This window comes from Lasiosphaeria miniovina (genome assembly GCF_030549165.1).
Source record: "Lasiosphaeria miniovina strain SMH2392-1A chromosome Unknown B0T26scaffold_3, whole genome shotgun sequence".
Taxonomy (NCBI): domain Eukaryota; kingdom Fungi; phylum Ascomycota; class Sordariomycetes; order Sordariales; family Lasiosphaeriaceae; genus Lasiosphaeria; species Lasiosphaeria miniovina.
In genome coordinates this window covers 3,444,845-3,468,480 of record NW_026848222.1, presented here as the reverse complement: position 1 = coordinate 3,468,480, position 23,636 = coordinate 3,444,845, and the positions used below count along the sequence as shown (strand labels likewise).

The 23,636-nt window shown below is 52.2% G+C and overlaps 6 protein-coding genes across 6 annotated transcripts; 3 read left to right on the top strand and 3 right to left on the bottom strand.

The window, feature by feature from the left end:
- The first annotated feature begins 559 nt into the window (after positions 1-559).
- B0T26DRAFT_228142 (heterokaryon incompatibility protein-domain-containing protein) lies at positions 560-2,318 on the top strand. The gene is made up of 2 exons (XM_060433874.1): positions 560-983; positions 1,039-2,318. The coding sequence occupies exons 1-2, from the start codon at positions 626-628 to the stop codon at positions 1,977-1,979; spliced, it is 1,299 nt and encodes a 432-aa protein (XP_060298545.1). The 5' UTR covers positions 560-625; the 3' UTR covers positions 1,980-2,318.
- Positions 2,319-4,153: 1,835 nt separating this feature from the next.
- On the bottom strand, positions 4,154-4,482 carry B0T26DRAFT_749993 (uncharacterized protein; the record flags this gene model as incomplete). The annotated part of the gene is made up of 2 exons (XM_060445169.1): positions 4,154-4,168; positions 4,231-4,482. 2 exons carry the CDS (start codon positions 4,480-4,482, stop codon positions 4,154-4,156), a joined length of 267 nt encoding a protein of 88 aa, XP_060298544.1.
- Positions 4,483-8,152: 3,670 nt separating this feature from the next.
- Positions 8,153-10,842, bottom strand: B0T26DRAFT_749992 (uncharacterized protein; the record flags this gene model as incomplete). Its single annotated transcript, XM_060445168.1, has 4 exons — positions 8,153-8,487; positions 8,797-8,866; positions 9,272-9,408; positions 9,768-10,842. The coding sequence occupies 4 exons, from the start codon at positions 10,840-10,842 to the stop codon at positions 8,153-8,155; spliced, it is 1,617 nt and encodes a 538-aa protein (XP_060298543.1).
- A 7,089-nt stretch (positions 10,843-17,931) lies between these two features.
- Positions 17,932-19,585, bottom strand: B0T26DRAFT_801351 (uncharacterized protein; the record flags this gene model as incomplete). Its single annotated transcript, XM_060447023.1, has 4 exons — positions 18,954-19,585; positions 18,698-18,882; positions 18,219-18,590; positions 17,932-18,027 (listed from the first exon to the last, which is right to left on the bottom strand). Exons 1-4 carry the CDS (start codon positions 19,141-19,143, stop codon positions 17,932-17,934), a joined length of 843 nt encoding a protein of 280 aa, XP_060298542.1. The 5' UTR covers positions 19,144-19,585.
- Positions 19,586-19,955: 370 nt separating this feature from the next.
- B0T26DRAFT_703423 (RTA1 like protein-domain-containing protein) lies at positions 19,956-21,386 on the top strand. Its single transcript, XM_060441664.1, has 3 exons — positions 19,956-20,004; positions 20,123-20,500; positions 20,581-21,386. The coding sequence occupies exons 2-3, from the start codon at positions 20,302-20,304 to the stop codon at positions 21,294-21,296; spliced, it is 915 nt and encodes a 304-aa protein (XP_060298541.1). The 5' UTR covers positions 19,956-20,004; positions 20,123-20,301; the 3' UTR covers positions 21,297-21,386.
- A 461-nt stretch (positions 21,387-21,847) lies between these two features.
- Positions 21,848-23,184, top strand: B0T26DRAFT_771354 (uncharacterized protein; the record flags this gene model as incomplete). Its single annotated transcript, XM_060446547.1, has 4 exons — positions 21,848-22,625; positions 22,683-22,850; positions 22,926-22,982; positions 23,156-23,184. The coding sequence occupies exons 1-4, from the start codon at positions 22,310-22,312 to the stop codon at positions 23,182-23,184; spliced, it is 570 nt and encodes a 189-aa protein (XP_060298540.1). The 5' UTR covers positions 21,848-22,309.
- Between the last annotated feature and the right edge of the window lie 452 nt (positions 23,185-23,636).

Genomic DNA, 23,636 nt, shown 5'->3' with positions numbered 1-23,636 from the left:
TTATTCCATGGTGATTTACACCTTGAGTACAGAACTTGCTGTTCTGGCCGCCGAATTTGGCTGGGCAGGGCCGCCATTTTCGGGTGTCTTGACAGTCAGTGCGGGCCCGGCCTTTAGTCACAGCCAGGTACTTGGTACCTCACCACCCCCTAAAAGATAAGTTCCTAAGGGCTGAGCTAGTAGTTAGGTTGGTAACGACTAGCGAATCCTTAGTGTTGTATGGTTCTTAGTATTTTGCTTGGCGATGATCATGATGATGGGTCGTTTTGTTTTGAAGCGTTCGGGCTGGCCGCCCGGCCTTGGCTTCCTCAGTTTGAACGCAGCGCAGGCGCCTAGACTACACGCGGCTAGCGAGAGCTAAAGGCAAATCCAGGCCCAAGTAGACGACTGATGACACCTACAAATTATAAAGACAGGTCCAAGGAGCCCCAAGCCAGTCGGGGAAACAGAAAACAGTGGGTCGCCCAGCTCCTTCCTCGAGCGATTGGCCCGGCGCTCACTGCTGCCTGATCGACCTCTCCGCTTCCTGCTGCAACCTGGGAATTCCGAATCCTGCAAACCCTCAATTCAAATCAAACCATCGTGCCTCGTTCTAATTTTCAACAGTCCGCGCTCCTCAGGTCACATGGAACATCCGGAAATGCACACGACATGCGACGACTGCGTCAAGATCTTGAAACATGCGGCGGCCTTCCTCACGTCTGAGCCCAAACCCTCCCGGGAGCCCCCACTGCTGCTATTCGATTCATCGTATCAGTCACGACTGGTAGCTCGGGTGTCTTCGTCGGAATGCCACATGTGCGTGCTCCTGAGCGACTGCATTCCCCGGCTGCTGGAGTCTTTGGACCCTAAAGAAATGCTAATCTTGTCCATCTCCGGCGCTCGGCATGACCAAAATGCCGCAATTGTTTCGCTCGTTGGTTGCGACGTAGAGGCATTAGACCTCCAGCAGCACTTCAATGGCTCGCTACGAATACAAGAGGGTGAGAGACAGGCGAGGATTCGCAAGAATAGGAGAGATAGGGCTAACAGCTCTAGCTGAACACGGGCATGTGTGTGTTCTCGATTCTCCCAGCACATGGTCGTTGGAGACGTTGAACCGCATCCGATTTTGGGTGCGAACCTGCACTTCATCTCATAGCAACTGCGCAAGAACTCGAGCGGCAAGCAGGCTTCCACGGCGGTTAATAGACGTCGGGACAACTCGCTCCGGCCATGTTTGGCCCACCGAGAAGGATATGGGGTCGGAAGACTTCGACTCTCTCTGTCTCCAGCAACTACCCAATGTCCAGATCATCTCGTCAAACTCTCTACCCCCAGACACCCCCTACCTCACCCTCAGTCACAGATGGGCGAGTACGCCAGCGATTCTGCTTACCAAAGAGACACTATTTCTTCTCCATCATGACATATCTTCCCATCTTCTGAGTCGCAGCGACACAGCCGTGTTCCAGCATGCCATCCACGTCACCAGGGGTCTTGGGTTCCGCTACCTCTGGATCGATGCTCTTTGCATAATGCAAGACGACGGACCCGAGAAGATGGCGGACATTATCCAGATGAACGAGATCTACTCCAACTCGGCTCTCAACATCTCAGCCGTAGAGGGACGGATTCGCGAAGGTCTGGTCTTCGATCGGAAGCCCCTTAGCACGAACCCATGCCGATTGGTCGTTAGGGTCCCAACAACCCAAAGGGATGTCTGCCTTCAGGCATTCCCCGACAAATGGTCTCTTCGGATGTCAGAGGGTTCTTTGAACCAACGCGGCTGGGTGTTCCAAGAACGGACACTGGCGCCACGCATTGTCCACTTCACCACAAACCAGGTGTTTCGGATCGGATCTTTCCTAGTTCCGTTCAAAACTAAGTTCCGTGGTTCGGAGCTGGAGGACGCATTCAACGGTCGACTCGACACGTTGAGCACCGACGACTATCTTGAACTCGACTCGGACGGAAGGTATATTGTCGATGTTGTTTGAGATTGAGGTTGTAATGTACCTGGAGGGGATTCAGGTAGGGGGTTATGTTAGTATCGAGGACCTTGTTCTTCTGTATTTCCTCAAGAATGCCTTTTTCACTTCTCGCCTCACAAGAGTGTCTAGGCTGCTCTCATAGGCGCGCCTAGAAAGTAGTAATTACAGAGCTAGACTAGTACATGCTGTGCATAGCTACCTCCCTAGGTACCTAACTACCTCTATATTCATTCGCGACAACTTTTTTGGGCCAAATCCGTATCAGCGCTGGCATCAATTCAATCAGGCCAAATATGAAGCCTTATTTAACTGTATTTGAGGCCCGGAATGGTGTATTTATCTGTGTGTAAGGCTCTCTCTGATTGGGTGGGTTTTATTTGACTTCATTGACGGAATTTGCCGCTTCACCAAAAAAACAAGGAAATCGAGCCCGTAGCACCCTAAGACCGAAAAAAGCCCTCGACCTTCAGGACCTTCATTTCGTCGCCCAATTCTTCGTGCACATGAGGTAATTCAGGGTTTCGTCGAGCATACCATGCCTCTGAGTCCCAAGGATCAGTTTTCCCTAGCTGAATGCCCTCTCGCACTCTGTTGACATAGACGGTATTGATAACAAGTCAAAGCCATCTTTGACAACCGGGGCCAACGCTCTCTTCTTTCCTTCCACCAAGAGCCGACGACTAGATCGACGAGCTTCTCTTCCATAGAGAGCTTATGAGGTAGTAAAACATGCCTCGCGCGCTTCGTATTGACCACTTCAAGCGTGCGTTGCCTTTTTCCGAGCCTCTCAATACAGACTGGGAATTGGGTAGGTATAATTTGTGGTCTTTTTCCAAATGTATAGTCGCCGAGCTTGTTGACTCTGCCTTGAACAGCTTCCTGCAATAGTGGCATGCCCAGTAGTATTCTCCCTCGATGACGGCGTGGTTGATGACCTGGGCGACCCAGTAGCCGTGATCACGAATCCACAATGTCCTTTTTGGTGTTTTCCCCGCCCACTTTTCCGGTATAAAGGACCCTCTTGGTATTTTTATCTTCGGCCAATCCTTGACTGGAACCCCGGAAAGATCTTTGACATCTATTCCTTCTTCAAGGAGCGCATCGTGCTGTCTCGATAGTCGTGATAGCTTCGGAGGAAGGGAGGGAGGAAGATTTCCGGCGGTAGGGAGGCTTGTCGAGAGGGTCGCGACATCAACGGTGGAGGCAGGCATTTTGTCGATGACTCAGGAGCCAAGGAAGTAGGGAAATCGCTGCAAGAAGGTAGGATTCGGTAGGATTCGGCAGTTTGTTTACAACGGTTGGCGATAGTTGCATTGTAGCGGCACGGCGGCACTCGAATTCAGGGCATTCGAGGATTTTCCCGGGGCCAGAAAATGCAGGGTTGGCCTTGGTCAGGGACTGCCCTGGCGCCAGGAAAACCCGGAAAATTGGGCCTAAAAATGGCCTAACCAATGGAAATATTTGCAAATATGCCAAATAACCGGGCCCTCAATTTGGCCTGTATTTGACCTCAAAAATGGCTTATTTACTTGCAAATACAAATTTCCTTATTTAATTGAATTGAATATATTTAGATTAGTGCGAGCGCTGATTAGATGCCACCTTCTACACGGCCGACGAGCCGTGTGATGGATTGACAAGGTCAATCGTTCAAGTAGATCTATCGCGATAGGGTCTGGTTTAGCCACGTAGGGGTGGTTGTTGTTGTATTTTGTTCTGCTCTGTTCTATCTAAAAGTATCACGATCTACAGAGACAGGAAGAGGGTGCGTTTGGAGGGACACCGCCACGCACGGGCCACAAAGTGGTTCGTGCGTGCATCCTGTGATTGTTGCCACAACCCCAACAGCCGAATATATCCCGTTATTCCTACACCGTGAATCTTCCGCAACCTCGCCAAGGATTGCCGCAGCCGAACCCAGAACCCGATGAAGCCCTTTGTCGCCAGTTACCTCCATGGTCTCCTTAAAAACGTCAAGAAAGACGTTGATCGAGAAGCCGATTCTGGAGAATATACCCTCGATCTTAGAGCTGGCAGCGTCTCGGAGCGTCGGGATACCGTAGTAGTCAGCAATGGCGTTAACCCGCACATGTCTCTTTAGTATTTGCAAACTTTTAGTACGTTCCGCCTCTTCACTCGCCGCCTTGGGACCGGCGTCTTCAACAGCTACGGTGGCCGTTTTAGATGTGTCGAGGCTAATCTCGTCGGTAGCAACAGAATATTTGCCGGTATGCATTAACTAGACCATGTGCTTCACAGTAGGCAAGTCGAAGTTGTCCATCTCGATTCTGCCTTTGTGAGCTTCGACAAAGAACTTATTGTTGGCCGACTTGTCGATAACAGAGGACTGGGTGCAGACAATGGCCTTGTGGACTTTGATCTCTTGGCCTTCGCACACGAACTTGAGGCCGCTGGACTTGGGAGCCTCCATGAGTTTGCCGAGAACAATTGACAAGTACGCTTCCGGAATGCGCATATCAGCAGATTGATGTTCTTTAGAACCGGCCATAGCTCGCTTACAAAGCTCTGAAAAAGTAGACGAAGGAATTCGAGAATGTAGTAGCATAAGCTGATAAGTCAGGTGGTCTGCTTATGGAACACCCCTGGATTTGGAACAAGGTTTGTCATCAAGGACTTGCCGCTCGCCACCCAACTCACCTATTTCAATCGCTTGCAACTCGACCAATTCTGCTTCAATACTTATCTTCTTTTCTCCATTCAATTGAGAAATGAAAGATGAAGCGATATATTTAGTTGGATTTGCAGAATGCGCTGGCAGAGTATGCAGAAACCGGCTTACTCCGTAGCTCTGCTGAAAATCACGGCATCCCCCCTACTACTCTCTTTAATCGGGTTCGTGGTTCCGAGCCAGCCTCCAAGGCCCAAATTCTTAATCAAAAGCTTTCTCCGGCTATGGAAGAACGCTTAACCGAATGGATTCTATTCCAAGGGTCGCTCGGTCACCCTCCAACCCACGCCCAAATTCGGAAACTAGCTAGAAGAATGCTCGAAGATAACGAGACCCTCGGAAAACGCTGGACTAGCCGGTTTTTGGCTAGAAATCCATCTATTTCTACAATTAGGCCTCGGAGAAGCCATTCAAACCGTGCTGATCGAGCCTGTGAGGCCGTTATCCGGCCTTGGTTTGACTATTTGAAGCCTCCAGGCGTGGAGGCTATTCCAGCCAAGCATAGGTATAATATGGATGAAACTGGCATTGCTTCTGGCATTGGAGATAACGGCCTGGTTGTTGGATCTAAGGAAAGAAAGAAATTCCAGAAAAAGAAGAAAGGAGACCGAATTTGGACCTCGATTATCGAATGTATTTCCGCTGACGGCCGGTATTTGAACCCAGTCGTCATTTTCAAAGGTGGAAGCCTTCAACAACAATGGTATCCACGCGATTTACAGCCATTTAAGGGCTGGAAGTGGAAACCCACTGAAAACGGCTGGTCTGACGATGATACTGCCGTCGCATGGCTCCGCAATATCTTTCTTCCAGAGACTCGGCCAGCTACCCCCTCGGAGAAGCGCTTCCTTATTTTAGATGGCCACGGTAGTCATACCACCGAAGAATTCATGTGGCTAGCCTTTTCTAATAACGTACAATTGTTATTTCTACCAGCCCACACCTCCCACGTTCTCCAGCCCCTGGATTTATCGGTTTTCGGCCCTCTAAAAGCCCGGTACAGAGCCAAGCATAACGAGGTTGTTTCCGGCTTCGACGAAGGCACTGTTGCTGAAAAGAGGGCCTTCCTAGAATGCTACCGGCAAGCCAGGGTCTATGGAATGACTGAATCTAATATCAAAGCCGGCTGGAAAGCTACAGGCCTCTGGCCGGTCAGCCTCAGGAAGCCCCTAAGCAACGGCCTTGTTATTAAGAATTCTAACGGCGACGTTGGTCAACTGACCTCTACGGTTTCTATAGACCTTCAAGAGGTCCATAACCCCATTCTAAATAAGAATTCGGAGGGCCGGCCTATATGGTTTACCCCTAAAAAGCCGAAGGATTTCCGTATTCAGGGGCAGGTTTTTCTAGCCGGCCAGAAACGGACTGCCAACGACCGACTTTTCATACGCAAGGCCGCAAAAGCCTTCGATTACGTGGTTTTCCAACTAGCCAATACGGCGCATCAATTGGAGGCTGCAGAAAAAAGCCTAGAACGCACAAGAGGCCGAAAGAGAAGGAAGGTCCAAGTCGACCCTAATACGCAGTTCGCTGGAATTGAGGAGGTTCGTGCCTCACAGAGAGAGGCTGGCAGAGAGGACCTTAGTTATTCTGAAAGAGAAGAATCAGGAGAATCCGATACTGAAGACTTCATCATTGTAGCTAATTAATTGACAAAGTTGTTGGCAATTGAAGTTTGTGGTGTTGTGCGGGGTCCGATTCAGGGGCTGTTCCATAGGCAGGGGTGTTCCAAAAGTCCCCCACCTGACTTATGAACTTATAATGAGTTTAGTTACTAGGTTAGGCTTACGTTCGGTAGTTGTTAAAAAGGTCAAGAGAAGTAATCGGGAGTAGGGTCCATGGACCACATTATCTAATCGGGCTACTAGCTGACGGTAGTTGGTATACTCTGATCTCAGTCGATACCCTACTTTTAATATACGTTGGTATATCGCGGCGCGTATACCAGCGCTCTTCTCGAATAGGAGCGTCGGTTTCGTACCGGGGTCCTCGCGATTACGCCATAGACCTAGCCCTACGCCGGCAGATCTACAGACCAAGAAGGTAGGCGACGTCTTGTCGAAATGTAATGCGGGGTTGACGGAGGAAAATTTGCCCGTGCGGGGATCCTGAAAAAACCAAAAGCGCGAAGCCGTCGATCTGGCAATCTATCAGCCGAATCCCGCGGGCGACGATATACTACTATAGCACCTCTTTTCTCTCAGGGCTATGGCCGACCAAATTAATACGCTAATCGAAGCCTCGAAGTAACCAGCGTCTGGATTATATGATACCATCTGGCTGCCTCTGACGCCTCCAGCAACGGATAAGCGGCCAACGCGGAAATGGGATATGTCCGACGTAGACAGAGTAATGCAAATACCCGAAGCCTGCCGGGACGGGACATTACTAGTACGTCCAGTGTCGCCCGTGTATCATAGAGAGGTGCCATAGGAGCTTTGGTTTCTGCTGAGTATCGATAAAAGAAAGTTAGAGTGAGGTCGAAAACGTAAGGGGGGCTGAGTATAGCTTTATTACCGGGTTACATCATATAATCTCGCGAGCTGAACTCTCCGTAAACCTTTTTCCGACTCTTGATATTTCTCTTCCTCCAAAAACTACGAGACGTATATTACACTATTACGATCCCGGCCCAGGTGTGTAGGGGGGCGCTGTAAGTCGACTGCAGATTGGCTGGTGCAACCAGGAGGGGTGGGCCCCTCCACCAGGGTTGGTGCAGCCAGTCAGGATGTAAGAGAGGGCAGGTACGCCTGATCAAGGTGGTCACAATGAAGGTAACAAGGTGAGCAATGACTGGTATTGGTGTAAGACTTCAACCTGGCCCTCGCAAAGTAAGGGGGCGAGGGCCGCTGTTTTGTTACATGCTCAGGGGCTCAGTCCCGTGTGTGCTTGTGAAGGCGTGGCGCCACAGTGTGGCTATTCCACTACCATATCCCCTAGCACGCGTCGAGCGGGTTGGTACTACAGATTCTGGAGCGGCAGGCTAATTTCTACGCTATAATGACCGACGAGCGCCTCGCCGAGACGCGGCGGGTGTGCCGGGAATGGGATGCGTGGTTTGCTAACGCCACGAATCACTAGAATATCTCCGTGCCGTTTCAAAACAATTCCGGGATCTGATTGGCTATGAAGGGAATCCGCGACCCTTGTTTATATAGATATTCTCATTAATGGTGATAGAACTTTATCAAGGATGTGTACAAGTAGTGAATGTCTAATTACTGTATATGATACTGTTCGATTCTCGGTGACTGTGACGTGCAAACCCCTCTTGTCCAGAGCCACCTTATTGTCCAACCTCCTGTGTATCTAGTTTACTGAGACAAAAGCAGGGCTAACACGGGAGAAGTCACAGATTTGATATTTCTCTGGGCACGGGCCGCCCCAGCGCTAATATTCTTCCGTGGGTGTTGGATTGATCAATAAACCAGCTACCTAGAATTAGAGGTATGTTTTTTTATGGAGGTTTTAGCAAAAGAGTTAGCTATACTCAGCCCAGTGGACAGCCGCCGCCATCATCGGCTTCAGAATCAGAGTCATCCCCCTCTTCCTCCAATGGGTCATGGGCATCGACGACACGCAATTCCTCGCCATCATCGTGACTCGACTCCTCGCCGTCGCTGTCACGTGATCCCTCATCATCGTTGATCTCCTCAGAGAACTCATCATAATAGTATGGACAAAGATGTTCCATTCCTTCCCAAAACTCCTCAAACATCTGCCTCGTGTATCCGTGACGGTACTTGGGCTTCCTCGGTCGAGAATCTTTGCGATACCACAAAACGTCGTGGCCGCACTCAGCTATGACTGCGTCCCACAAATCTCCTGGTAAACTTGTTTTGTTCGAAGGGTAATTCGCATATTCGAAAACGGAGAAACCGTCGTAATCAACCGCGCAAATATCGGCGCCGTTTCTGATGAGGAAAATCAGGGAGTTCCGAAGACGTCTAACGGCGCTTCTATTTTCAGGGTCAAAGGGAATTAAACTCATATAGGCGTCACCGAAGCATAAGTGCAAACATGACTGGCCATATAAATTGCGTGCCTCGATGTTGGCTCCTCGGCTGAGTAGAAAGGAGAGGCCGTCGACCTGAAATCGGCGGCTGTTACAATAAGTAAGAAGCATTGTGTTACCGCTGTTGTCGGTGATGGTCTCGGTGTTGATCAGGCTGAGAGGGTTGTTCAGCAGCAGCTGGATCGATTCCTACAGTTGCTAACTGTCAAATGCTTACTCTCCAGCTGGGACCTGAGGTTGCACTCACCAGGGCTCCGAACGAGAGCGTTCGGGATAGACAGCTGCCCTTTGCCAGTCCATTTCGACAGACCGGGATTTCTGGGTCACAGCCCGCTTCTAGCAATAGTTTTCGACACTCTAGAATACGGCTTAGCTCGGACGCTTCCGCCTCATGTTCGTTAACATCCACCTCCAATGCTGTCCCGGTGCAATCAGGATCGACATATCCCCAGAGCCAGGTAGGACCGATGTGGTCAACATCTGCTCCATTTTGAAGTAGAAACCGACATATATCCGGTTGCTTATTTGCATACTTGACAACCCGTTAGCCGTGCTCGCGCGACTAAAGGTCTTAAGTAATGAGATGCAACTCACAAACAGTAGCGAGACGCCGAACTCGTCCTGATCTCGAAGTGAAGCTTCACCCCGCATCAACATCTCCTTGAATTGTACCAGGCGTCCTTGTTCAACCAGGGTGAAGACCGGTGAGCCGATGGGTAGAACATTGACGACTGAGATCCGTGTCATGTCGTTGTAGGTCCCCCAGTATTCGTGACGCTGCCGTGTTGCTATTTGCAATGCTTTTGGCGAAAACTTGGATCCAGGGAGGAATGATATGAGCGTTTTGACCTCTGTGGTCTCCTCTTGCTCCTCCCCCGAGTGCGAGGGATGTTGCATCCCTCGTGCTGGGACCTTTGAACGTTTTGCTAGTCTTCTCTCGAAGGAGATAACTGATACGTTGCCGCTATCCGTGGGATACAACCTCCTTTTCACACTCGCTCGGACTCGAGTACCTGGTAATACTGTCATCCTGTCTGTGATAGGAGAGTAAGTTTGTATCAAAGCAGAACAAATGATGACAGTGACATACCAGGTCGGGGGTTTACCGCAATGCGTGACGAAGACAGAAGGATGCCTTGAAGACACCGCAAGGTGTGTCGCATCTGATCGAGGTCCTCTTGAGTATCTCCATCGCAAAAATGCTGGTATGTCGTTGCTGAACGGAGAAATTTGTCCGACATCATGTCCTCGAGAAGCTTCACGAGGTTATCAACAATGCCTTCGGGATCATTGGAACTAAATATTCCCATTTGGTCCCGAGCTGAATCCAACACTGATTGTACACTCTCCAGCAGCTGGTTGTACGCCGGAACTTCTCTTGCTGGTGTATCATCCAAGGTCCCAGTACCCTCGTTGAGCCGGACGCTGTCGCGCGCTTCTCCGACGCTAGACCGCTCTTCGAGCCGAAGGTTCAGGTTGGCAACTAGGCCTGCGAGCTGATCTATAATCTCACCATTCTGGGCTGTTGACTGATCTGATAAATGAACTAGCTTTTGCAGGACTTCGTCGCTCCGAACAGCAGACTCGTGAAAACCGAGATGCAGATCATCCTTGACTGCCATGATCGAGTCGCGCACAGTGGCCGACAGGGTGGCATGTTGGGCGATTAAGGTCGACTGATCGTCTTTGATGGTCTGGAAGGTGGACAACTCCTGTCGGGTAGCGTTAAGGGAGTCGTGTATCTCAGAGACAGTGTCGCTCTCCAAAGCTTGAAGGTAAAGCTTCAAGGTTCCTGCATCCCTGGTGATGACATTGCTCATCCGAATCAGTTCCTTCTCGCTCCAGGAAGCTCTTAGCCTCCTCAACTGGTTGGCAAACCGTGGCCCGTCATTCGTCACAGTAAGTTTCTGAAGAGTGGCAGCAAAGGTAGTGAGGTTGTCGGCGCAAGATTGGATCTTGGTTTGGAAAGCCTGGTCTTGGAGCTCGGCCGTGGCCCGACATCTTTGTAGCCTCTCCAAGGTTGACTGGAGGTCTTGGATGCCGGCTCGCACTTGGCCGACATGTGTCCCGCTTTCGTTTGAGAGGATCTCGTGGATTATTTTGGCGCTTTTGAGGCCGAGGACAATAAAGGCAACCACACTTGCCCCAGCACTGATTACGTCCATTTAGGGTTGCCAGATTCACCCGCAAATGGCGGCCCGGGGATGTGATAGAGGCCAGTAGGGGTGCCGTGCCAATCGGATGGCATTAGATGGTTACCGTGATGAAGAAAGGCGCAAGATCTGATCGTTCAGAAGAGATTGCGGGGACACACTCTTTAAAGTCCAACCTAATGTCCTATTGTTACACGAAGGCAAGCAGCCCCGCCCGAGACTAACGCGTCTAGGAAGGTGTTGAGGCAGCAATAGCAGGAGCACTCGTAGCACGAGCACCAGAAACTGTCGGAAAGTGCCGTCAGCTAATATTTAGTAGCGTAATATACTAGCCACCTACGGCCTAGATTATTATAACCTAAATACCATATAAATGTAGGGTATGTAGGGCATGCCCACTTCCTTCCTTTCTTCCTAATACAACCACTCTTTTGCCCACTTTTACATGCCGTTGTACGTGAGAGAAACAGTGGCGGCGGCGGCGGCGGCGGCGGCCAAGGCAGATTTGCGCAGATTCCCCCTGACCTGCGATATGCTGCCATTGCCGGAACTTTCTAGACGTACCTTTTGGACGCCTTCGACGAAATGGTATTTTTATTTCTATTAGAGCGATTTCACCTACCTGTCCAATTTCGCTGTGTCTAGTCTAAAGTCCCGACTTCATTGTTGCCGCAGGTCCGCAATGACCACCCCTCGGCGACAGAGCTGTGCATGCCCAAATTAATGCTACGAATAGACTTGTTCAACAGAGTCACGCTACCCGACAAAAAGTGGTGGCGTTGTCAACGACGATTATCGGTGTGTAGAGAACCTTCTCGCCTCTTAACGCTTGGACACAGCTCTATGGGCCCCATCCCCTAGGTTAGTGCTCCTAAATGCCAAGACTCTTGGCTCTTCCCTTTTTGGGCCAACTTCCGTGCACTCTCGCTGTGATTGGGCTGAGAAGAAACGGGTTTGATTGGCTGTACACAGCTCCAAGAGTGAATCTGCCACGGATCTTGGCATTTTGACGCTTCTGGCACGCAATAGATGTGGTATCTTGCCCCCGTTTTACACCGTTGTTCTTGGAAGTACGGCAATACGCGAAGGATTTTTAATCTAAGTGTATTGCACGTTTCTTACGTTTTCCACCTTTTTTTTTTTTTTTACCAACTTGTCTCCTGCTTGGAGCCGTACAATGACCTCGTCCTAACGACCAGTCCAAGTTGCATGTAATTCGACCTCATCGTTAATGTGAAGTCATCGTCGTTATATCACGCTAAACGGTGGCCAGGTTGGCGAGAAAATGGGCGAAAAGGTAGGTAGGAGAGGGTCAATATAACTTGGAGAGAAAACCATAGACTAAACCCTCTCGCAATTCTCAAAGAGGAGTTCGCTTACTATTTAAACACAAACCCTAGACTTAGTGGTCCTTTTGCTGTGCTTCTCTGCTGTCCCCGTCTCCCCCTTTTCGGGACAACCGCCTGCGCTCAGCCTACGTCTCAGCCTTTAGATGCCTGAGTCATTTCAAGCAGAGCCTGAGACACCATCCCATGCACGTTATAATTCCAAATCGTATGGAAGTGCTCCGTAATCTCGCGGCCAAACTTGGCCCCACCGCCTGCGCCGCGTCGCCCGCTACGTATACCCGCCCGCGTACGTACGTCGCGGGTATTCGAAGAGGTCGAATAGCGCCTACTTATCTATCTCGTCGGGTAGTAGGTCGACGATACGCCGTACCGTACTGTACCAGCCGGCAAACGCTGCCACGGCCTCGCGTTTGCTCCCCGTCGCCGTGTGATTGGTATTGATGTTAGTATTGGTGTTGTTATCCGCCGCGGGCCGCGGCTTATTGTTGGAGAGTACCGCTAGTACGTTAAGTAGCGTGCTGTTACCGACCGGGTAGGTGATAACGTGCGCGCCGGAGCCGTTAAGTTGGGGGGGGTTGTTCCCGATCGTACCACTTCCGATCACGGATGTAAGCACTCACCGCTAGTCGACCCAGGGCACACAAACCCGCATTTCTCAACCATTTTGAAAGCTTTCTTTTTCATCGTTTTTACTATCAATTTATTATTGATTCGAGATGATTTGGTCAGAATTTGACATGCGTAGGGCGTGCCAAGCGGTTCGAGATGGTCTTCCAATTAGGAAGGCATCGAGCGATTACCATATTCCCTATGCCACCCTTCACGGCCGCCTAGGAGGCACCCTTCCTCACGCAGTCGCCCACCAAGACTCCCAGAAGCTCTCTGAGGCTCAGGAAGCACGCCTAGCCGACTGGGTACGGCTTCAGTACGAGCTGGGCGTGCCAGTATCGCACGCAATAATCAGGGAAATCGCGAGGCGCATCAAGGTAGAAGAAGGAAGCGACCAGGGCATTGGAAACCGCTGGATTCGCCAGTTTTTGAACCGTCACCCTGTCCTGAAGACTCAGAGGCCTAGGAGAATCGACAACGCGCGTATCAAGTACGCAACTGCTGCGGTTATCAAACCTTGGTGATAATGGTTACATTGTTGGCTGTGCTGAGAGGCGTGGAGTCGCTGCGAAAAAGCCGAATTCTCGCACCTGGATTAGCTTTATTGAGTGTATCTCGGCCACTGAGCGCGCCCTTAACCCTGTTGTTATTTATAAGGAGAAGAACGTTCAATAATAGTGGTTTCTAAAGAAGAAAAAGAAGTATAAAGGCTGGTACTTCAGTGCGTCAGAAAAAGGCTGGACTACCAACGAAATTGGCCTCGAATGGTTAACGAAGAAGTTCATTCCTACCACCCGCCCAGCCGACCACTCTCAACGTCGCCTTCTTATTTGTGACGGCCACGGCAGTCATATAACGGCTAACTTCATGTGGGAGTGCTTCACCAACAATATTCAACTTCTTTATTTACCTGCCCACTGCTCCCACGTCCTCCAACCGTTAGACTTAGGCGTATTCAGCTCGCTCAAAGGGCACTACCGCCAGAGGGTCAATTATCGCCAAAGTCAGGGCATAGATGTAAGAGAAGGTAGGTACGCCTAATCAAGGTGGTCACAATGCAGGCAAGAAGGTAGGGGAGCATTGTAAGAGAAGGTAAGTACGCCTGATCAAGGTGGTCACAATGCAGGCAAGAAGGTAGGGGAGCAATAACTTGGTACACGAAGCGTTCAGCTCGCGAGAACATGTGACATAACCCCTCAGCAAAGCTGTTTTGCAGCCCCGCTTGCGTTTTCGACCCCGCTCCAACCTTTGTTGATGTTCAGCAGAAATCAAACTCCCTGTGACGGCGTTTAGCAACACCCACTACCGCTGCACCACACCTTCCAAAAGGATGCCAGAATTACAAGCCGTCAGGCTGCAATTCTATAGTGGGTTATAGTATGGTCACGCACCCGTAGGGCCTCAGCGCCTACCGCCGTGCCGTGACATCACCCCCCCCTCGGCCCCGCGGGGCGCGTAGAGGTCTGACTACCCCGGAACCTCGAGCACTACGGTTCGGGAGCTCTACGCGGGCTAGGGCATACTATAGGGATCCCCAAACTACCTTTATTCACAAAAGGACTCATTTGCAACTGCAGGGCTCGAACCCGCAGCCGTAGGGCGGCTTGTAATTGTGACGGCGTTTAGCAACACCCACTACCGCTGCACCACACCTTCCAAAAGGATGCCAGAATTACAAGCCGTCAGGCTGCAATTCTATAGTGGGTTATAGTATGGTCACGCACCCGTAGGGCCTCAGCGCCTACCGCCGTGCCGTGACAGTATCCCTGTGCTACCCGAAGCCGGAGGCCTTGAACTACCGCAGCTTATCAACCCTGACGGTAGCCATATCAAAAACTACGGCATTTTCCACCTGACCCTTCAACTTAACGATATACATGGCCATGCTCGTTCGGTATCCCAGTTCTTTTACGGGGTAAAACGACCAAAAGGGTCCCCGCCAATACTCTGGGGAAACCCAGGGATGGGATCAGAGGGCGTGATCCTCCATACCGCCCTCAACACCTTCGAATGGGGCCGTTATTTGGAGGTCCTACCAGGGGAGTTCGCCCGGGACGTCCTTGACGGCGCACCTGCCTTCACAGCCATCATCTCGAATGTGGTTATCGGACCCGAAGAAGAGTATATCGATACCCTTGACGGCCCAAGGCAGGAATTAAACCCTGAGCCGCTACCCCCGGAAATCGCCCACTGCGCGGCCGTCTTCTCGGAACAGGCAGCCCAAGAACCTAACACCCTCGAAGGAGCGGAACACCGCATCGACCTTGAAGAAGGATCTACACCCCCGCAGGGCCATATCTACCCCCTTAGTCAGGCCCAACTTGACGAACTCGCCTTTACATCCGGGAGAACCTTGCCAACGGCCGTATCGTGGAAAGCAGTAGCCCTGCCGGTGCCCCGGTACTCTTTGTCCCCAAAAAGGATGGAACCATACGTTTGTGCGTCGACTACCGGGGTCTGAATAAGATTACCATCAAGAACCGGTACCCGCTGCCGCTCGTTAGCGACCTTATGGACCGCCTTGCCGGCGCCCGGTTCTTCACCAAGCTTGACCTTAAGGACGCGTACCACCGGATCCGAATCCGCCGGGCCGATCAATGGAAGACGGCCTTCAAGACCCGGTACGGGCAGTTCGAGTACACCGTCATGCCGTTCGGCCTTACCAATGCGCCAGCCACCTTCCAAGCCTACATCAACCGGGCCTTAACTGGCCTAGTAGACGTGTTCTGTATCGTATACCTCGACGACATCCTCATCTACTCCAACACTCGTGAAGGACATACTCGCCACGTCCTAGAGGTACTCGACCGCCTAGAGCAGGCCCAGCTCTTCGCTAAACGGTCTAAGTGCTCCTTTTACCAGGACCAGGTCGAATTCCTAGGCTTCATCATCAGCCACCAAGGTATCGCAATGGACCCCCGACGGGTTGAAGCTATTCAGGAATGGCCAGCACCCCAGTCCACTAGGGATATACAAGTCTTCCTCGGGTTCGCCAACTTCTACCGCCGGTTCATTCAAGGATACTCTAGGATCACCGCCTCTATCACCAACCTACTCAAGGGGGAGGTCACCCACCCCTTCCAGTGGCCGCTCGAGGCCAGTACCGCCTTCGAGCAGCTCAAGGTGGCCTTTAGCCAAGCGGACTTCCTGACCCCTGTGAGGGCCTGGTCCTCCAGGCCTCCCAGACGCTCTGACTAATCAGACGCCAGTTGGGTGGATCCACCCGACCAGCCAGAGCCCCACCTTGAGACGCCCTGGAAGAATCTCGCGAGGGGAGGCTTTTGAGCTTCTTTTCCCTTTTCCCTTTAGTTTAGAATCTTCGTCTATAGCGCCCAATAGAGGAGTTCCGCCCTCATTCCAAGCCGGCCGTGACACTTTTGGCCGAGAAGAGGAAGAAGAGGTAGAAATAGTAGTAGACTGGAGGGCGAAGACTGGGTTCGTACGGGCACAGATAGAATATACGAACGAAGAAAACCTTCTTTACACTACAATACTATCGCGCAAGCTATTATGCCGGCATTTTGGCCTGCCGTTATGCCGGCCTACCAGCTTACGATAGGGGCGTACCAGCTTACGATAGGGGCGAATATTGTTCGCTGGTGACTAGCGCTGAGGGCACGGCCGATTTTTAGCGCTAATGCATCAATAAGCGGCTGACCAAGCCACCAAAGGCTAGGTGGGGATATCCTATTGGTCAATCTACCATTTGCTCAGAACCACCACAAATTTACCACAGTCAAGCATCGCCCGGCTCACGGTCTTCAAGATGTCTATTATCGAGATTTCTTCTAATTCTTCGAGTTCTTTCTCGCCCTCGCCCTCGCCGGCTCCCTTGGTTGTGAGGGAAGGGAAAGAGGGTGGTTACGAGAACCTGATTCCGGTGGACGATGACTAGGCAGTTAGCCAGGCTGGCAGCTTCAACACCAAGGAAATACATCGCGATGCTAAGAAAGCATGAACCACATCGAAAAATGAGCTTTCAATGCAGTATCCAACGTACTAGCCGTATGCCATGACTTTTGGCCAATCTGCGTACAAATCCAGGCCTCAGAGTTGCCCTTTGCAAGTTGCCCTTATGGGGCAGATGGAAAACACCACCGTAAACGCGTTTTCAGGGCTTTTGACGGTTAACTGGTCCGACGAGGTGAAGCATTCTTGAAGGTGCCGTTAGGTCGGTAACCTAGGTCAATACCGTCACAAATCGTTTGGAATATGACGTGCTTGACCTCGTTGGACCACTTGCTGCGTGTACGCCGCGTGAGCGTGTGAGGACATTGTCCGGGGTTCAGGGGGTTTTCAAAGTCCCGAATATGAGACTTTGTTTACGAGCTTTGATCTGGGTACCCCGTCCAAAAATCGGCGTACCCCCTCGGGGATCCTTGCTAGCTACTGGCAGCTGAGATGCTGGGGGCTTATATTCGGCCGGTAAAATTGTGAAATACTATCCTACGGCCCATGCGCTTCCATGTGCCGGCCCGGCCGCCCGGACGCCCGGGCCAACAAGGTGTGAAGCCTGTACGGACTTGAAGCCACCGGCATCTGAGAGTGTAAATAGTGTTATTTCTACTTTGCCAAGCTTCCTTAGCGCCCTGTATGCCGTTGGGTGGCTGTCAGGAAATACGGCATTTTACCATACAAAAAGCGGTCCCTGTGTTCGCAGCTGCCAATGACCCCCAGGGGCTACCCAGATCAAAGCTCTTGTTTACGACACTGGGGACATTACGGAGTCATGAAAATATGGCTCCATTACAGCTGGCTAGTCGAACCTCCAAAACATGGCTTCATTTAGTCGCCCGGAGCTTCGAGATAGCTTCAAACAACTAATTAATCCCTAAATAGACCAACCGAACGGAATTCTGGTAGGATTGCCGTCAGGTGGAGAATGAGGCTTTTTCTTTTCCGGCCCATGCCCTTACTGGTGATATTTACACTCCCCAGTTAGGAAGGGAAAAAAACGGCTGATGTAACCTCCTTACAGGTCCAACCAAAGCCCCCCTTAGTGCTCTCTTGAGTCCAATTTATCCAACAGAAGCAACTACCCCGTAAAGAGCACCCCGGAGACACCCGACCCGCCCATTATGTGGGCGTAAGCCAAGTCCCTCGCCGCCACGGTATCCTCCAGGCTATCATGCCCTTTGCCCGCCTAGATGACCAGCCCAAGCCTACTCAGCGCAAGCGCCTTTAGCGAAAGTCCATCAGGATGCCTCTTGCCGCCGCCTTTGCCGGGTTTCCCCTGTACCTGTACCTGTTGGGAGTTTCCGAGGGCTGCGCCACCTGCCTCGCTCGCTTCTCTCTTTGTTGTCTCTGCCTCTTCAGTCCTCCGCCCGACTGACACGAGGAGGAGGCTGTCGATTATGCGGTGGTGGATACACCGGAGAGAGATAAAATCGTTATTCGCGCCGTGACCACGTCAATGGTCAACGGACCTACGTACTGAAAGAGAGCAGCCCTGGTTGCAACCTTGCCCCGGAGGCACTGGTCCCTCTCGCACGCTCTCTCCATGTCCCCTCTTTTGACGCCCGACCACCTTGTGTTGAAGTGCTGCATGGCGACATCAGGATATGCCAAACTGTCGATAAGTATTTCGCCCGTGAAGTAGTCGTAGGCCGTTAGGCGGATAAGCTCGCCGTCGCCGTTAAAGGCTGTGCCCATCTCGCAGTCGATGGTGACGGCCCGTCGATGACCAGACTGACGTTGCGTGGGAGTCTCGTGGAACTGCCAGCGCTCTTTGAGCAATCCGCCTCCAGGATCGTTTGGCATTTGGTGGTTCATGCTGCCCCCACAAGGCGGAGCGGAGACGTGCTGACCACAGCAGGTCCACGTTTGCGAGACGAGGGCCATGGTCAGCAACTTGCTTGGACGGGCCCCAAGACTCGACATGTGGGTAATTAGTTGTCGGAAGAGCTCACCTTGAAGGTTACTCTACCGAGATGGAACTTGCAGCGCAGATGCTCCGGCTTCGCGCCTTTGCTGGACGCCTGGGCATCACTCGTTATCGTATGGGTCGTCGATTCCCGCCGAGGGTTCGCAATAGGAAGACGTTTCGAGTCTTGGGAGTTTTTCCGATCGCGGCGCTGGCGGGCTTTCTGAGCGGCTATGATACGGGAACTTCAGTCTTAGAAAAGGATGCGAAAAGACGTCAGAGGTGACACGGGGTTTGATTACGTCGAATTCTGCATCGGAGACATCGTTTCTTCTCCTCCAGTTGCTGATCAGTGAGCTTTTTGGTAACGTAGCTAGCCTGTCTCAGTGCCTCGGCCGAGGGCAGTAGCGACTCCAAATGATCAAGATACGTCGGGCTTGGCACAATGATGCCCGTGACCGGCCCTGGAGCTGCGATAGTCGACGATGCCATCTCGAGCGGGGTGGCCGGGAGATGGGGATAGAAGCTCCGCTGTGAGGCGGTTGACGGGACGAGGTGCACAGCAAGCGGGGTTGTGCCCAAGAGCAACCTCGGGCAGCAACGGCTGGCTGCGTCCTTCACGTGAGACGGTCACCTGTTGTGCATGCTACCGTTTGTTTGGGTCTGTCGACTGGCTGTAGGCCTTCCCGCATCAAGGCGCCATTGAAGGCCAACCAATCAGTGTCCCCTTCACTATAAGTTAGAAGATTTCAGAAGAAAGGGATTCTGACTACGCAGTGCTAGAACATATGCCGAGGTTGTGTGTTGGAAACGAAGGGTCTAGGATGTTCGTGTAAAGATGACTTATTCAAGAAGCTTGTCAGACTGTCAGAAAAAAGGGGGGGTTCTAGAAGGTGCTGGAATCATGGATTTGTCACTATCAGAAAGAAGGGAGATTCTAGAAGGTGCTAGAATCATGAATTTGTCACTATTAGCCACAGACGCGCAATAACCTCGCCACCTGGCCATGGCTATAAGAAATGCCCTCTGGCAGAGAGCCTAGAAAGAGGGCAATACAATCAAGCAATTGCAACCCCATCAATTCCACAAGATCCAGTGTGCAGTGTTTCTGACAGATTCCCATGTGCAGGGCAGGCAGAATGAAGAAAGTGGGGGACCTCGGGTTTTTCGGATAGGGTGCGATATATGCGAGAGATACGAGCCTCCATGGCTCCACCCAATAAACGTGAACGTGGGCTAGTGTAGGTCCCTGGTCCTTGTGCAAATCCAGATCCCGGCCCCACCTGTCTCAGCAACGCCACCGCCTCCACCTCGTTTAGATACGAGCGCTCAACGTATTTGTCGGATACCCTCCTTCGGCGAGATTGGCCGAGATGGTTCAAGGTTTTCATACAAGGCATTGAACGTCAACTCTTGGCAACTCCGAGCGGGAAGCTTGACGGCGCTAACCAAAATATATATCTCTCGCATGCTCCTTTCCAACCATCAGCTAAGTTCCGTTTCCATTCCCTTTAAATTCTTTCTGCAAGCGCTCTTTTTCTTTCCGTGGTTGGCCCTCCTGCCTGTCTCTAGCCATCCGGAGTCTCTGCAGTCTGCACCGGCCGGCCACGCAGCGGCAGCCCCGATTTTTGTCTCGGGTTATCAACACCAATGGCCGCCCCGATTGCCTCCCCCAGCGCCGAGGCCGCGGGAGCAGAATCCTTGGATTTCGCCCTGTACCGATACAAAGTCTCGCTGCCTGCTGCTATTGCTGCCGTCGGCGTCTTTTTCATTCTCTCGCTCCTCCATGTTTGGCGTATTTACCGCCACCGCTCATTTTACTTTACTGCCTTTACCGTCGGCGGTTTCTGTGCGTACCTGCCACCCCTGAGCTGCTTGTTGTCGGGGTAGGTTCAAATTGCTGACAATAGTGTCTTTCTCGGCCTGCAGTTCAAGCAGTTGGTTACTGTGGTCGGGTATGGTCTCACTTTGACGACACAGCCATCGGCGCGTTTGTGATCCAAGCGATCCTCATTCTCGTCGCGCCCGCTCTCTACGCGGCATCCATCTACATGATTCTCGGGCGGTTGATCCGGGTTTTGCACGCCGAACAATTGTCCATCATTCCCGTCAGGTGGATGACGAAAATGTTTGTCATTGGCGATGTTTTGTCGTTCTTCTTGCAGGCTGGCGGCGGTGGAATTCAGGCGGCCGGCACTCTGGAACTATACGACATTGGCGAGAAGATCATCATCGTCGGCTTGTTCGTGCAGATCTGCATGTTCGGCTTCTTCCTGGTCACCACCGTCGCATTCCACCTCCGCTTCCGCCAAGCCAAAGACGATGCTGCCCGACAGACGCCCATCCCTTGGAAGCGCCATTTGACTGTCCTGTACGTTGTCAGCGCTGTCATCATGGTACGGAGCCTCTTTCGCGTGGTCGAATACCTCCAGGGTAACAAGGGCTTCCTCATCTCACACGAGATTTTCCTCTATATGTTTGATGCCGTGCTCATGGCCACTGTCATGGCCATCTTTTTCACCTTCTACGTCGATGACCTCGGCGTGTCCCAGACGGGCAAACGTGGCAGCGGCATGGAGATGCTGTCAAGCCGTGGCAGTGGGATCGAGATGCTGTCCAAGGACAGCTCGGTTACCCCTGCGTAGAGCCCCTAATAGAAACGGTACAGAGGTTCATAGATTGGGTGCAGATAGATTGGGTACAGATAGATTGGGTACAGATAGATTGGGTACAGAATATCATGTTTAGTCACATACCTCGGTGGGTGCGCTGCCGCTTGCCTGCGAGTCCTGTGGCGACGCCCTGCCGGCCCCCGGACCGCGCTGGTGGATTGATGCGGACACGGGGAAGGAGTGCAAGTGGGTGGAACACCCGCCGTGGGCGAAGAGCCTGAGCTACTCGTGATATGTCTAACAGCGTGGTTTCTGGAGATTTCGGAGTCGAGTTTAGAGTTTAAAATCAAGAACATCCCCAGACTGTGTCATGCAATCGCGAATACTAACTGCGAATTTAATGAATAATTACTGCTTGTTGCATTTGGAAATCAATCTTCGACTGCTATGCATCCGCTTGTCATCAACATCACCACATTTCACTTATATGTAATTCTAGGACACACTGTTGACGTTGACATCGTCGCAAGAATGTCTCTTGTCGAATATTCCGTATGGCTGGCAAAGAAGCCCTGTGCACGCGACGTGGCTCGGTGTCCAGATCCCGACAAGATTCCAGGGTTGCAGCGCGGCATCCACAGAGGCGCAGCACGCATGTGACGATTTATCCTATCTCATCCTACTGCATCCCATCCCATCCCAGAGCCTCGTGCACTTTCCGACCATGCCGAATCGATCGCGCTAGTCTCGCATCGGTCTCCGATTAGACTTAGGTAAATTTTGAAACCAGACGCTGGGTGATTCTTTACCCGCACCTAGGCGTTTTCTTTGCACCGGCCGGAAAGAACTGATTATTGTTGTCAGGGGGGCAGGATATTAGGCTCTGGACTACTTGCCTCTCGCTCTACGCTACTAGTGCAGGTTGACGCTACTTGCAAAGTTGCGAATTCCTCTAACTATCACGATGACGAAATCAGCGTGAAGCCGTGAACACACAAAGCCAACACCTATCCCCAATCTTGCACTCTGACCTCGGATCGGCCAACATGTTGCGCGCCAAGAAAGCGCTCTACGCAGTGCTGCAGGCCAACGCGCGCTCGTCGGCAGCCATCACGCCGGCGCCCGAGGCCGAGTGGCAGCCCGTCGGGCCGGGGGCGGCGCACCTGCGCGGCGAGCTCGAGGCGCTGTACTGGGACGGGGTGCGCGGCGAGCTCGAGAATACTGTGCGCACGCTGCGGGCGTGGCAGCAGCCGTCGTACGCGGGCGAGCTTCTTGCACAGGAGGACGACGGCTTCATCCACGGATACGACACGTTTCTCGATGCTGTTAGCCATGAGGCGCGCGCCTTTGCCATCCGCTACGGTGCGTTCGGCCGTGATCTTTTTCTTGATTTTGGCGTTGGTTGATGTCCATGGGTAGGCGAGAAGCAGGAGGCCGATGCGTCGCAGAAGAAGCCTGCAGCCAACAGCTACTACATCCAGAAGCCCAAGAAGACACACCGCGAAGCCCTCAAGGAGGCCACGATAGACCACAGGGCCGAGTTCACCAGCTCGAGGATCAAGGCCGCCGTGAGAAAGGCCATCGATGGTATAGGCTGCTGGTTCAAACAGTTGACTCTATTACTTGTGGGCTTGTGGTATTAATGAACGTCAACTTAAGCAGAAGTACCCCGGCTGCACGGAATGGAAGCGCGGGCGTGGACGCTACTGCAGGCTACCGGTAGGTCGATGCCCGGCACAATGTGCTATTGCTAAGGCTTCCTCGATATTAAGAAACTGATCGAGTACCAGCCTCCGCTCGAGCAGCTATGCTTTTAGAAGGGGCCGGCCATCCCATAGCGTGCGTATCTACCCCCTACCTACACCTATCTAGTCCCCGCTAACAACTCCTAGTTACGCTCTCGCAGTTCGACGAGCTCTAGATCCCGCGGTTCCAGCCGCTGCACTACGGACAGCCCGAGTGCCGCGCCATTATTCGGGGAAGTATGTTTAAATCGCAAGCTGGCGGCGACCCGGTGGCCGTATACGAGGACTATTACCGGTAATACTACTACGGCGACGAGACCTACGCCAAAGCGTGCAAAACAACGGACGAAACGAGGCCCAGCCGGTGGTCAATTGGCCAGCAGTCGGCTTGTTTCATCCGATGTTTGGACCTCGCTGGCAGTGAAAAAACCGTGCCCGCTCTTATGAAGAACCGTGACGGACCCATACCCGGAGCCAAGTTCGAGAGGGCCATAACCTTGTCCAACACTCTCAGGTGTGACCATGTTGGCCTGCCGGGGCGTCTTGGCTGCCCCGTGTGAATTTTACGCGGCCTGCTTGCAATGTTTCACTGGCGAAGGCCGGCAGGTCGAGTAAAATCGACCTGTTG